The sequence below is a fragment of the Buteo buteo genome, chromosome 13 (genome assembly GCF_964188355.1).
Source record: "Buteo buteo chromosome 13, bButBut1.hap1.1, whole genome shotgun sequence".
Classification (NCBI taxonomy): Eukaryota; Metazoa; Chordata; class Aves; order Accipitriformes; family Accipitridae; genus Buteo; species Buteo buteo.
In genome coordinates this window covers 1,130,288-1,144,805 of record NC_134183.1, presented here as the reverse complement: position 1 = coordinate 1,144,805, position 14,518 = coordinate 1,130,288, and the positions used below count along the sequence as shown (strand labels likewise).

At 56.9% G+C, this 14,518-nt stretch overlaps 1 protein-coding gene across 7 annotated transcripts in view; it reads left to right on the top strand.

Annotated features, from left to right (window-relative positions):
• The window catches only part of TBC1D16 (TBC1 domain family member 16), a 33,026-nt gene extending 30,271 nt beyond the window's left edge, over window positions 1-2,755 (top strand). For all 7 annotated transcript variants that reach the window (XM_075044142.1, XM_075044141.1, XM_075044146.1 and 4 more), the window contains one exon: window positions 503-2,755. In XM_075044142.1, the coding sequence (XP_074900243.1) occupies window positions 503-748 (246 nt within the window). In that variant the 3' untranslated portion in view covers window positions 749-2,755. The remainder of the gene's footprint in view (window positions 1-502) is intronic.
• The last annotated feature ends 11,763 nt before the right edge of the window (window positions 2,756-14,518 follow it).

Here is a 14,518-nt window from a genome sequence, read left to right as displayed (position 1 = left end):
GAGTCTCAGGTCCAAGAGATGAGTCAGAGCATTGAGAAAATCAGGCACTGATGCTTCATCTTTCGCATCTCCTGTATTCCCCCGCTTGTCTGAAGCCTGGGAGGGTAGGATGCTGCTGTTTGCCTGGAAACAAGTTTTGCAGAAATAAGAGATAGTTGTAGAGTGCTTAGGAGGTGATGGTACGGTTGGGATAACCTTTCCAAATGCTCAGGGAAATGGCAGACAGAGCTGTTTGTCTTTGTACCACAGTCCACAACCCATCTCAGGCTGGGAGTGACTGCAGGCCGTGGGATGTGTGGCAGCTCCTGCGACCTGGCAGCGTCCCCAGTGCCTTGTTTAACCTTCAGGTTTGTGTTCAGGAGGGATGCTCCTTTGCTAAAGCTTTGACTGTCCTAAGGTAGCCAAACAGGAGGATGGGACAGGAGGCCACAGGCTACCCCTGCTCTCCATGTTCATCCCCCGGTGAGGAGTAAATGACTTTGTCTCTCTCTCTCCCCTCTAGGCGAGGAGTCTGCTCTATCAGTTCCACCTGTTACCCCGCATCCCCTGCAGCCTGCATGACCTGTGCAAGCTGTGTGGGACAGGAATGTGGGACAGTGGCTTCATCCCCGCTGTGGAGTGCTCTGGCCATCACCCCGAGTCCGAGAGCTGCCCATATGGGGGACTGGCGGAAGTGTCTTCTCCTAAACCAGGAAGCGAAGGCAAGAGAGGCTTGAAAACACGGGACGTCTTTGCTTTCCGAAAATAGCTGTAGAGGAACAGGGTGTGACAGCGGAAGAGGGAAGGGCAGGAAGGATGTGCATAGGAAAAAATACTGAAGACAAAAATGGAGGGATACCTTGTCAAGACTCCTAAGAAGACTGAAAGGTGGAGAATGGATGAGGAGTGAAATCACTCTGCAAGGAAAGCAAATTCCAGTGCACTGGTGGTGGAACCTGAACAAAATGCATCAAACCAGGAACAGTGTTTGCACGTGTTTGGATTTGATTTTGTTAGAAACATGCTTTTTCTAGGTCTTAACAAGGACTTTTTATTCTGCCTCTGGGATTGGACTGGTTAGCAACCAGAACTTTGTTACTTGCTGATGAGAAATGAGAACACTAAAGAGAGCCAAGTACAACCAGCAGCGTTTGTGGGTCAGGTGGAAGGAGCAGAGCTGTGGCAAGACCTCTGCCTGCAATGTCCCTTCATCCGGAGCATACCACACACGCACTCTCTGCTTCAACCAAAACTTGCAGCTTAGTGGCTTCTCTCCAAAGCCATAAAGACCATTTTAATTATAATCTGCCAAAAATAAAACTGCAGACTATTGGGATTGCAGGGAAGGTGTCTGCCTTGTTGGCGAGGAAGAACTGGTCACCTAAAGGTCTTGTCTCTCGCCTTTTTTTATATGGTATACTGGCTGGCATGATTTTTTTTCCATTTGTACAGAAAGTGTACAGCCACAGGTCTTAAAGCACCACTTTTCTGTAGTCAGGGTATTTCATAGACACCTTTCAAAGTTTACTTCTTCATGACAGTACAGCAAAGCTGTTTTTCTTTATGCTGACAGCTACAGACTTTAGACACTTGTTCGTGGAAGTCTGCTGTTTCCAGTATGTTTCCCATTGTGTTTCCTTTTGGCTCTTCTCAATTACTGAATATTCACTGTCCTTACCTGTCTTTGCCATAGGCTGTAGCACATACACTCCAAGTGGGCTTTAGGGTCTTCAGTTGGTGCCAGTAGTGCACCCTCTTCCCCATCCCAAAGTGAAAATGAAATTTGGTTTGTTGCAGTCATTTTTTGCTGAGCTCCATCTCTGATAAAGGTTTCCCTTGAAGTATTTTTGAAAGGACAGCATGTTTCTCCTCTTGTCTTCTATAGAATTTGCCAACTAGGAGTGGAGCTGGGGCCTTGAGCACAGCCGTGTTGCCAAATATCCTGACCAAATTCAGTGGCATCCAAAGGTGTGTCCTGAGCCAGTGTTTGTGCCAAACAGAGCCAGGGGAATAGTTTCCTTGTAAAAAATGAAAAAGGAGATGAGGTGACAGCAAGCTGTGCTGGCTTTGCTGCATCCCTCTTCATGGCGTACAAAGTCTTGCAGCCTTTCCCAGTTGTCTTGCTCCCTCTCACTTCAACCACATTGCTACTGTTACACAACTGTGTCTTGGTCTGGCAGCAGGGGAAGTCCATGCACACTTTTCAGCATTGCCTATCAGGCTCGTTTGTCCTATTAGCAGCATGTGTGGAAAACCCTGTATGCTCATGCATAGCGCTGCAGTGGGTTCCTGCACCTGACAAGCAAATTTCTCTAAAAATCTTTCTGCAAGGCCTTACCCACAGCCTGTTCTGGAGCCCACATGCCCCATACCTGCTGGGAGGTGACGCTGGCAACTGGGATGCTTTGTGTGAAACCAGCACAAACCAAGTGCACGCTGCATTCGTAAGGGGAAGAAGACTTGACCCTATGCAGGCACCATGCCAAAGACTGGCTGTTGTGTGGCAGAAGGACAGTTTGGCTCCTGATTTGTGTGCCTTTAATTCAGAGGATGAAAACCTTCCCCTTGATGAGAGCAATGGTGAAACCTACTGCAGTATTGCACACCTCCGGTATAGCCCAGCTTCGAGAGGTACCGAGGCTGCGAGGCTGCAGGTGTGTCCTGGGGTTGTAGGAGGTGACACCTTGTATAAGGGCTGATGGCTGCTTTGCTGTGAAACAGGGAACTCTTCAAGATTTATAATGTTTCAGCGAATAATAAAAGTTTGTGTGAGGCATTTGTGTGGTACATTGCTGTACAGGCTGGGTGCTCTACCTTATAGTCAGGGGACAGCACTTGGCTAGACACCATCCTCACAGCTTGAGCCGCTCCTTTTGCAGCCGTACAAAGAGCCGTGTTGGGTGCTGGGTCTGCGTCGCTCTCCCCAGGCTCCACTGATTTCAGCCTGGCGACGTGCAGCAGCACTCGATGTATTCAACTAGATACAAGCTCTAAGTGGCGGTGGTTGAATTAGGGTCAGAAAAACGACTGGTCAGAAAATGCCAGAATCATCTTCCCGCAGAGCGGCTTGGTGGCACGCGGGCAGGCGCCAGCTCCCCACGGGGACAGCAGGAGCCAGGCACTGCCTGCTGCCACCTGCCTCCCCGCACCGGACCGGCATCGCCGCGAGGACTTCCCACCACCGTGGCTCATCTGTCAGCGCCAAAGCAGCCGGGTGCCTCCCCGGGAGCACGGTGCGAGGAGTGGCCGGCGCGTGGGCAGCTCTGCGGGGCTCTGTGCGCTGGGCACGGGGTGGGCAGACCCCACCGGGGCTCACCGGCTGCTTGCAGCAGGCTGGGAGGCACCGGCAAACACCGACCAGAAGATCCGGAGATGGTTTTGCTGCAGCGGTCATTCCCAGCCAGTAAAAGACAATGGGAAGAGATGAAGTAGATAATTTTGAGCATTATTTTTCCACTATTAAAATGTCATTCAGCAATGTGGAAATCACTCAGGATTTGTTTAGTTAAAGACTCTGCACCACAGTTCTCCAGCGTGTGGAAAAAGCTGGGTTTTTTGTTTGAAGCAGTGCTCAGCTGCATGGGAACACATCGCCGGGACCAGCACGCCGCCCCTCGGCCAGCTCTCCTGGGCCTGGTGTCCCCTGCGGGTCCCACCACCAGCGGGAGATTTCAGGTGTCTTTCTACTGTAGCAGCTCTTGTGCTCACCATCGGGAGCTCCCTGAGCTCCTGTCATATGCTGACCTCCACTTTGCAATAGTCAGAGAAATAAAGAGACAGAGGTGATAACCCGGCTGCTCCCCATTTACCAGCAGTGGTCACGTCCCGGGTGTCTTGGTTCCAGTCTCAGCCTGTTCATTAACTTGTGATGCCATTATTAAATTCACACTGGATATCCACAAACTTCCAAGCTTCTTTTGGGTGGAAGGTGTGGGGACAGGAGAGTGTGTGGAGCCAGCCTGGAGCCCTCTGGCAGCAGCTGGGGTAGGGTCAGGAGCAACCTTGGGATTCCTCTGCAGTGAAAGAAAGGCAACAAGTCAAGTGTTGGACAGGACAAGGTCCTTCTGACCTGTCCCCAAGATCCCCTTTTCCTTTGTGACGCTCTTTGCCATCTGAAAAAAAAACAAGGAACAAAAAAGAAGCAAGGCTTCTGGCCCCTGCAAAGGGGTAAAGTGGATCCTAGAAACAATGACCCTCATGTGGCTTCTCTCCTGAATCACTGCCCTGTTCATTGAATTAGCTGCAGCTGAGCAGCCAAAAATAGACCCTTGCAAAGGTAAATAGTCAGCATAAGCCTCTTTAGACTCAGCCTTGAGCTGACACATCCTTCTGCCTCCTGGTGCCAGGGGAAAGGGGAGCAGGGCAAGCAGGAAAAAAGAAAACTCGAATCCTCGCTCCTGGCACTGGTAACACAACGCTTCGTAACCCCAGTGGGGAGCCCATCGCCCGCATCTAGAAAGCCGAGGAGAGCGGTGTGCACCGTTGCAGCCCAACACCTCCAGGGATGGGGACTCGGCCGTGCCAGCCCACGTCCCGTCCCACGATGCCTGGGCTGTGGTTGGGAACGAGGGAAGAGGGGAGCACTGCCCTGCACCGTCCTGGGGCCGGGAGGAGGCAGCCAGCCACCCCACGCGTGGGTACACGGGAGGGGATCAATGAAACGGCTTCACTTGTCCCTGGCATTAACCACACAGGCGGCCGAGGCCCCTGGAGCGGTGCTGGGCATGGAGCAGCGATGTTCAGCCAAACTGCTGCTGGAGTCTCCTGCGTTGGGGGAAAATTTGCATTTGTGAAATGGAGCAAAGAGGCAGCTGGGTTAGCTTGGTCTTGCTTCCCGGGTACGGGGTGTGTTTGGACATGGCTGTTTGGCTGTTGTGTTCAAGGGACGCTGTCTGTCAAATGAAAAATTACAGTTCACAAGAACAAAGAGACTCACCTGAGTTATAACAAGCACCAAAGAATTTAAAACCCAACTTAGCTTGTCCCCTGTGGGTTGGCTGATTAATCCCCATGTCTCTCTGCTTGGGTCATAAAAATAGACCAGTCTGGCCGGCTGTAGTTCATGGTCACATCCCACTCCAGGGCGCTGGCCCAGCCCTGCCCTGCCTGTGCTCAGCACTTTGGGGAAGGCTCCGCACGCCGTTTATTTCTCTCATTTAAACATTTAAGAAACACAACGTGCAATAAGGTTTCACGCCACCTGGGAAGAAAAGCAGAGGCCGGGGGGAGTCCCCAGCAGAGGCCAGCAGGAGCCGTGCCAGCGGTGACGGCTTGGACTTGCCGCAGGGCTGTCGGTGACTTCGCGACCAGGAGCTCCCTGGTGAGCGGCCGGGCTGGTGCTGCCCGTCCCAGGGCCACCGGAGCACCGGTGGAGAAAGCCCTCCTCCGGCAGCCCGTGGCTCAGCCCCGTTGCCCGGTCCTTTCCCGAACTGAGTCGCACCCCAAAAGCTGCCAGGTCCCCCCGTTTCCCCTCTCCCTGTAGGCTACTCCAGAACCAGGTTGCTCTAACTGCAAGGCTGGAAATCTAGAGGAAGCTTCTTAAATATTCTTGTGGCCAATTTTATGGCAGTCTGTGCTTCAGCCAAGAGCTTCGACATCATCCAAGTACCAAAAATCGCTGCTCTTTGAATGGAGTTCATTTCTTCTTCTAGTTATGAAAGGCAACTCTTTCTTAGTTCGAGCTTAAAAAGAGCTTTGAAAAATAGTTCTGCTGTGAAGGTCTGGGCTCCCCTGCTTCAAAACCTCTCCAGGTCACAGAGCTGAGCTCTGGCCTCTGGCCTCCCTTTGGGTCATGCCTGCTGCCGAGCTGGGCTTTTTACCATGCCCTGCATCCCTCACAGCGGGTGCATGAGGTCCCAGTTCACTTTCCTCCTCCGCAGACTGAAGTTTTCTAATAAAAAAGCAAGATCTTTTCAGAGCTTGTCTTCTGCCTGCGCCTCGCAGCTGGTGGCCATCACCGCTGCTCCCGGCCGCTGTGCCCGGCTGTTGCATTGGTGGTCTCTGCCCACGGCTTCCCCCCACCAGCTGATCTAACCTGGGGCAGGAGGAAGCTGAACAGAGTGCAAGGATGATCTCTGGAGGTGTTCAGCCAGAGAATCAGGCTCTTCCTCACATTTCATAGGGTTTCTGCCTTCAAAAAACAATTTTTAGGCAATTTTGATGCTGTAGTCTGGAAATTGCAGGGATCAAGTAGTATGTATGGTACCTTAACTGTTGAAATCTAGTGTCCAGGCATGTAGCAGAAGCTCCATGAGCACTCATATCCATAGACCCAGCCTCAAACAGGCTAAAAAAAGGCCAAAATTTTCAGTTTCAAAATATTTCATCTGCTGAACCTGTCTACATCCATTTGCCTTGATATGCCCATAGGACTCCTTTCTGGCAGCACAAGGTCTACAGGACAGCGACTGCCCTCCCCAGACAGCCACACCAGTTCATCGCAGGGCAAGGGGATGCCACGGTGGCTGCAGTGGGTGCCGGGGCTCATGGTGGGTCCAAGCACCCTGGGGTGCCGCGGTGTTCAGCCCTGGTCTCCTCCACCATCCACCAGCAAGCTAGAAACCATTTTCTATTTTAAGACCTATCTGAAGATCCCGTGGTTTGGAGAGGCTTCTCCAGCCCGGTTTTGCAACAGCACATTCACCTGCCAGGCGGAGAGTGGTGTGTGTTTGGATGCTGCTGGTTTTAATAAGAAAATATTTGGGTAATGTTGTCATGAAGCAAGTCTCAGTAATGAACCCAACAGGCTGGTTTGGTTTTGGAGCGAGATACTTGAATGCACCAAGCTGTCACCTGGGTCACTTGCTAAAGGCGACCTGCAGGGCTTTCCTTGTCAGCGCTGGGTGTCAGGGCTGGGGCAGCACCCACGGACCCGCTTCGCTGTAACATCCCTCACTGGTTCTGGGGGCAGAAATCCCACCCTTGTACTTCAAGGGGGGGTCAGTAAAATAAATGTTATGCTTGAAACTGATAAAGGAAATACAGCTGATAGAAATAGTGCTGGAGAGATTCTGCAGAGAGCGGATTTTGGCCATGCAAGCCTTTGAGCTCTCCAGCAGCTGGCCAGGTGTGGGGAGCAGGGCTTGGAGAGGGAAGAGGGGCTATGCCAGGCTCTCATCCATGGCATCAGGATGAACCATCCCCAGGGCAGGGACTGTCCCCGGCCCCTTCTCCCTCTCTTGGAAGGCTGGGCTCGGCCCCCAGCCCCTGGGAAGCAGGGGGATCCCTGCCCACCCTCATGGCTTCGGTGGTTTGTTTCCAAACCCATCATTGTCTGCAAGCTGCTGGCATTTAAACTGATGTTCTGCAGTTCACCTTTAAAACAAAGCCCCAGCCTGTCTCATGGGAAGGGAATATCAAAGGGGGTTGGGTTTTTTCCTCTGTTTCCCCTTGCAAGCTCGCTCTGTTCTGTTTGGCAGGCTGGCATGCCTGCAAATAAATAAATAAATAGAGCCACGCCATGGTGCAATGGTACAAACAGCAGAAAAACATAGTGAAATCAAAATACATCCTCCTGTTAAAGTACCTGGGGCCATCCCCGGGGCCACGACACGTGAGCATGAGCACCCAGGTTAGGATTCATTTTCACATGGGGACCTGCTCCACCCCATTGTTGCTCTGGCTGCACCATGAAATATCCTCCTGTGTTTTGCTGGACTCAGAGGGTTGGAGGTGCACCCCAATGAAATAATAGCAATTCTACTGCAAGTGACTTTTTTAAGCAGGATTAACCAAGCCACTGTCCTTGAGCGAGGTCTTCTCAACAAAGAAAAATTGCTGTTAAGGGACTCAGGTCTTCCTGCAGCCCAGCTGGATGTGTGGAACCGTCTGGGTCTCCTGGGGTCTGTGACTGACCCAGTGACGCCAGGCATGCTCCAAAAACACCGGAGTGAGCATGGTGACAGCTCATGCGATCCAGTAAAAGGGACCTGGTGTCAGCTGGCACTTTTATTGGTGCTTTTTGCCCACTGGAAGAGATTCTCCAGCTACCCTCAACCCTCCACCATACCCAGATACACCAGGTCCCTCTGAATTCAGCCAGCTGCAAGTTCAGTCCCTGCCAAAGCTCCTGTTTCGTGTAGGAAAGCAGCAGCAGGGACCCGGAGAAGGAGCAGCCTGAAGACTCTTCCTGGGATTTTTGATTTTGTTTGGCTTGGGTTTGTCTTTCAGGAACCACAAACAAGTTAAGCTGCTTCTGTCTGCGGCTGGTGCTTGACTAACCTTGGCAGTGGCAGAGGCGGCCGGGGAGGTGGCTCAGCCGCAGCGGCTGGGCGGTGGGCGTCCGCCAAAGTCCTCTGCTCTCCAGAGGTTTCTCAGGTGCTTTCACACATTGGAGAGGTCAGCGTCCCACAGAGACATGCAGGGCTGGGGAGGGGTTTGCTGTGTCCTGCCTGCACTGAATCAAGATTACATCTTGCCTTTCACGGGCTTATACACCACAGAAAAATAGTCTAAAAATCTAAAATCTAAACCGAGTTGGGTTGGTTGCTCCTGCTTCCCAGGAGCAGCACTGGGAAGAGCATCACTGAGCACCGCTGCCATCCCACTGCACCAGCTCTCGCCACTGGTCTCCTCCCCACCCTGGCTGAGCCCCGGAGGAGCTGCTGGCTCTTCGGTGGGTTGAGCTGGTGTTTATACACAAACAGGCCTCCCCTGGCTTCGGCTCTTGCAATACCTCCAGCTCTTCCCAGCTCCTGGAGGGAGGCAGAGCAGCATTGCTGAAACACCTGGAGATCTGGTGAATGGCTGTTTGCACAACATGGAGCCTGGGCTGTATCAGTGTCCGGGCTCCAAACAAGTGCGTTCCCCTCCCCAAGACTCAGCCCCGCTGGCTGCCAGCCCCATCGACCTCGCTTTGTCCCGGGACCACAACCCGCTGTGGGCACAGCCCTCGAATCCCAGCCCTTAGCCACCACGATGCTCTTAACAAGCCCCAAAACAGCCCGTCCCAGCCAGCCCGCACGCTCGGGGCTCTGCAGCAGTGATGGGGGCCAGGTCTGCGGCCGCTTGCATTCCAGCAGCTCCTTCCTCCCACACCTCGAGGCACACCAGGGATGCTAAAGCCACCATCCCCTCCGAAGCCCAGCAGCCTCCCGGGAGCACCAAGCCACCCTTCCTCTCTGGCTCACTGCACCCTGGCGTGCAGCGGGGGGCACGGGGGGGCCCTGCCAGAGCCTAGGTGTTGTGGGGACACAGCAAACACCCCAGCAGAGCGATCCCAACCCCTTGCGTGACCCCGAGTCCTCAGGACCAGGCAGAGCCCGTGCTGCGGATGAAGGACAGAGAGCCCTTCGGTACTGCTCATGCTGGGGAGCAGGGGCATCCGCTGGGAGGGCTGCCCGGCCCAAATCGGCTCTAGCAGCTGAGTCCTGGCTCCAGGAACCCAAATCCCATATATCGCACGGGAGGGTGGGCACTGAGAAACTTCAGCAGTGACTGGAAACCCTGGAAACAGCCCAAACACCAGCTGGCCCTTAGGCCTTCTGCCAAGGTGATAAATCTGCCCCAACACCAGCGCTGCAGCAGTGAGCGCTGGGAAGATGCTTGGTGAGGGGCAGCCACCATGCTGCTGGCTCTCCCCAGGGATCGGGACAAGTGGGAAGAGCGTGCCCCGGCCCTCGGAGCAACCCTGCACCACGGCAGCCCCCGGCTGCTTGCCGAGGGTGCGCGGGGATGCGGTACAGCCAGGACCAGGCTGGGAAAGGGGATGCCACACGAAGGCTGCGGGAGAGCTGGCGGCACCAAGCAGGATGCGGAGCAGCTTCCCCAAGCTGGAAGATGCCGCGTCCCCTCCTGCAGGCGTGCGGGAGCAAGGTCAGGCCCAGCTGCCGCAGCCAGAGGATCACAGCCACCATGACGCAAGCTCCAAGAAGCCTGCGTGCTCAGCCGTGCCTCCTCGCAGCGCAGCTGACGGGAGGAAAGGGTTAAGGAGCTGCCAGAGCGGGGAATGAGACCAGGGAATTCAGCTGCTGACGCAGGTAGGAGATCTGCAGGCGAAGCATCCCTGTACAGACTCAGCAGCGTCACCTCACCCCTCGCTGGGCTGTGCTGCTTCGGAGCTCCCCCCGCAAGCAGGAGCAGCACGCGGGGGAGTGGGCGGCCGACTCAGCTCCACGGATGGAGCAGACCGGGGGCCCTCCTTGGGCTGCCACCCCACACGGTGCTGCCCGGGTCACCCAGCACCACACCGGGGTGCCCACCCCTCTCCTTCCCACCACAAACACCGCCTGACCCAGCCCTTCTCCTGCAAATTGCCGCTGGAAGGATGCTCCGTGGCACGTGGATGCTCGCTGGCATCACGGACGTGTGGGGCAGAGCCGAGCCACAGCCCTGCCAGGAGAGTGGGCACCGTGGGGCAGGTGATGAGGGTCCGCACGTGCTGACCTTTCTGTTCTTGAAAAAGCTCTCATCGGCGGTTTGCATAATAAAAAGGCTCGGAACAAGCAAGGCTGATATTGGTGACACAGGAGGAAATGGCCACTCGAGACCTGGTGCTCGTGGGGCTGTTCCCCTGTGTAGGATGGGATGGGACGGGATCGGGGGGCCCACGGGACCCCGTCGCTTGGCTTCTCCTGGGCTTACAGGCAACACACGAGAGGAAGAGGCAGGCAGTGCTTCTGCTGTGGCTGGAAGGGGGAAGCAACGAGGGGAGGAGAGAGACCTGGGAGGGGATACAGCCCCACAGAAAGCGGGGGGCAGAGAAGACACGGCCCCCAGGCCCGCGCAAACAGCTGGAGCGAGCCCTGAGCTTGCCAGAGCTGGGATGGCCCCCGAAAGCCCTCCGGGCATGGGGAGGTTCCCCAAAACAGGAGCCGTTTCCCTTGCAGGTGCATCACCGCTGGCTTATGGGTTCTGCTGCGCCGGAGGACAGGGCAGGGGCTGATGCGGGGCCGTGGACCTGACGTTACCAGGGTGCCCAGTGCACCAGGCTCAGGGCTCCCGAGAGCAGAACCGAGCAAGGGCTGTTTGCACCGAGCTCCTGCCAAGGCCACGTGTGCTGCCCCTCCACAAGCCAGCTGTGAAGTCAGGCTCGATGGAAATATAATGGGATAATCGATGGCCTATTGTTGCCGGGCTTAATTTAGCCGTTCAGGCAGGGAACGAACAGTGTGAATGTACGTAAGCAGAAGCCAAGGCAAGAGATGAATCAGCGCCGCGTCCTCTGTAGCGCAGGGGGCTGAGTGGGCACAGGCAGCCGGTCTCACCTGCACCTGCCGGCCCCAGGGCCGCAGCCCCCAGACCCCCACGGCAGCCACACGTGGGGTGCGAGGAGGTGCCGTTAACGGGGATTTATTTCGCTTTGTCTAATGCCAGGTTTAAAATGGCTGCAGCTGGGCTTAGTGTTACATGCGTGCGCTGCCAAAGACCCCTTGCAAGCTGAAACGGGAGCAAGGAAGCTGCTGGGTGTGCTGGGAAGGGGGCCTGAGCTGAGCGCCGGGGGCACGGCTCAGGAAGGACATGGTTGCCGCCACGGTCCTTCCCAGCCACTGCCCAGGAGCACCAGCCGCATTCCTGCACCAGCTCCCCCTCCCAGGAAAGTCTTCCAGCCTTTGCCCAACCCAACTCGAAAGGCCCCAATAAATGCCATTTAGGGAGAGTCTCCCCACCCCATCCACCTCGCCAGCTGCAAGCACGTCCCAATGCACGGCCCCAGATTTCCAGCCTTCACACTTTGCCCTGCTGCTCAGCGGTGCCCACCCCGATACCTGGGGAATCACCCTTCCTTCTCACTGTTTATCTTCCTCGCATTCCTCCGGGCTGGCTCACACCCCACCCTAGCTGGCCAGCAGTGCCGCAGCACATTCGGGCTTTCCTCATAAATTAGTCACTGTTCTGTGATGGGTCTGTTATCTGCCCATCTCTGCTGTTCTCTCTGGGCTTTGGACAGTGTTTCAATCCCTGCCGGTAAGGACGTCCCTGGGGTCAGCCAGAGCAAGTCCCCAGAAGAAATGAGTCCTCCTGCATGACCCCAAAATCTCACTGCCTCCACTTTTTTCACCATTATTGCCCTCTGGAGCTGGCTGGTTTGACTGCATTTACCACACATCTGCTGGACCTCAGCTCACTGAACACCTCCAAGCTCTGGTCCTCAGCTTGTGTTGCAGAAGGCCCTACATCAGCTCGGTTCAGCCAAAACACTAGCACGGAGTTCACCACCACTGTATCTGCCACCCTGCTCCTTCCCCTCTGCCTCAGCTCCTGCCCCATCATCTCCCCCTCGAGATGCCCCTGAGCTCGAGCATCCCCTGGGATGGATCAGTAGTGTGGCTTCAGCCTGGATTTCAGTTCCATGCTTTCAGCCCATGCCAGTCTCTCCTGGTCCCTCTGATTCCCGTGTCTTGGCATCTGCAACACGTCCTGAGTTAGTCTCAGCTGCAAACATCCTCCCTGTGCCATGGACAGCCACTGCCACTCCGCAAAAGATGACATTAGATAAGAGCAGGCCTGGCTCCCAGCCCTGGGGAGGGCGCTTGAATATAAGTCAGCGAGCCCCTTCCCGGGGCTGTGGGACCAGCTGGGCACCGCTGCAGCTCTGGCCGTGCCCATGCAGGACCAGCCGGACGCGGTCCCCAGCACCCTGAGCACCCATGGGTGTTGGGGTGGGGGCCTGCCCGCAGGGACAGGGGCTGCCTGGCCCTTTCCCAGGTCCAGCGGGGCACAGGCTGTTCTGCAGGGCAGCAACAGGCTGGGGGCGGGGGGCCAGAGCATCCCCTCCATGGGACAGCCCCACAGCCCCAATTCCCAGCGGCAGGTCCCCAGGACGTGCGGCGGCCCCGATGCCGCGGGCCCAGCGCCAGCACCCTCCCCACGCCAGCACCCTCCCCACGCTGCCTTTTATGGCCCTGCTGCAGCTGCGGTCCAAACATGGGCTGCGGGAACGGCGGAGCTGGGAGCCTCCCCGGGGCTGGCCCTGAGATCGCCAAGGGATGCCCCGGACGGACCCCCAGCCTGGGCAGCTGCGCTCGGGGAGCCGGGGCTGAGCGGCAAAGTGCCCCGTGCCGGCAGCACCCCGCTCACCTGGGGGGTCCCCAAGCACCCTGCAGCTCTGTATCCCTGTCCATCCACCCCTGACAGCCCCCATCCCTGCCTCGAACAACCCTGCATCCCTGTCCCTCCGCCCCGACAGCCCCCATCCCTGCCTCAAACAACCCTGCATCCCTGTCCCTCCGCCCCGACAGCCCCCATCCCTGCCTCAAACAACCCTGCATCCCTGTCCCTCCGCCCCGACAGCCCCCATCCCTGCCTCAAACAACCCTGCATCCCTGTCCCTCCGCCCCGACAGCCCCCATCCCTGCCTCAAACAACCCTGCATCCCTGCCTCGTGCTCCACCCTGTGCCAGTCTACCGGCGTGCACAGTGTCACTTCGCACCTCCCTGTCGTGTCCCCCCACCCTGCAAGCCACACGGTCCCCGCAGCCCTGCCGTGCCCCAGACCAGCGCGGCACAGCTTGCACCGAGCCGGGGCAGAGACACAATCCCATTTTTGCTCACAGCGCTGCAGGGAAATCAGCTGCCAAAGGGCAGCGAGACGAGGAACCGACCGGCACGGCCGGCCCTGGGAACCCTCCTCCCGCCTGGTACCCGGGCAGGGCTTGCGGGGAACCTGTGGCTGGGCGAACTGGGCTCCCCACCAGAGGAAAGGGTGTGCCCCGCTGAGGGACACGGGGTGTGTCGGAAACCAAATGACTCGACCGTCCCCACGGTGTCACCCCCACAAGAGCGGGCTCCCGCCCGCTGACTTGCTGCCGGTCGCCGCGGGGCTCTAGCAGCTCCTCACCTCCATTTCGGTCCCAGCCATGCTGCAGCTGAGCCCGGGCTCCACCACGGGTCATCACAGGCTGGGACACACGTGAGACCTCACCGCAGCGGCCGGTGCTGGCCGTGCCTGGGCTTCCAGCTGGTTCCTTCAGCATCTGGCACACCAGGCAGCCACGGGGTGCCGTGGGGAGGGACACCCAGGGTGCACGTCCCCACCTCGTACAACGAGGCTGTCCCGTGTCCTGGTCACCGTGGGAGGGTGTCCTGAGCTTCACGGCTGTGGGCAACCCAACGCAGGGATGAGCTGGGCTCAGCGTGGGCGTCGGGGCAGAAAAGGGAGTGGGGTGGCTGGGTAAGACCGTGCAAGGGGGAGTCCGGGACCGAGCCCCGGGTTGTGTCTAGGCTCCCGGCTGTCCAGTGTGAGCAACGCAAGGAGGCTGCATTTGCTGTATTTCCTGGCTGCAGGCAGTAAATCCTCAGGCACTAGGACAGTGGTTGTGTTTTTAATGACAGAGCTCCATCAATCAGCATTGCAGTTGTCCGCATACCCTGCAATCCCATCTACTGGGGCAGATCATCATCATCATCAAAGCCCCCAGACCCAGGGTGAAGCCACAGCCCTTCCCTGGGCTAACAGTCACCTGTGTCCTCCGTGCTCTCACACAGGGAGAGCTGCTGCTCTTTTCTGGTCAGAGTGGCAAGGCTGATTTGGTTGGCTCATTTCTCAGATTTTCCTGACTCTTCCTGGCTGCTGGAAGCCTGAGACTGTCTCAGCCCCCAG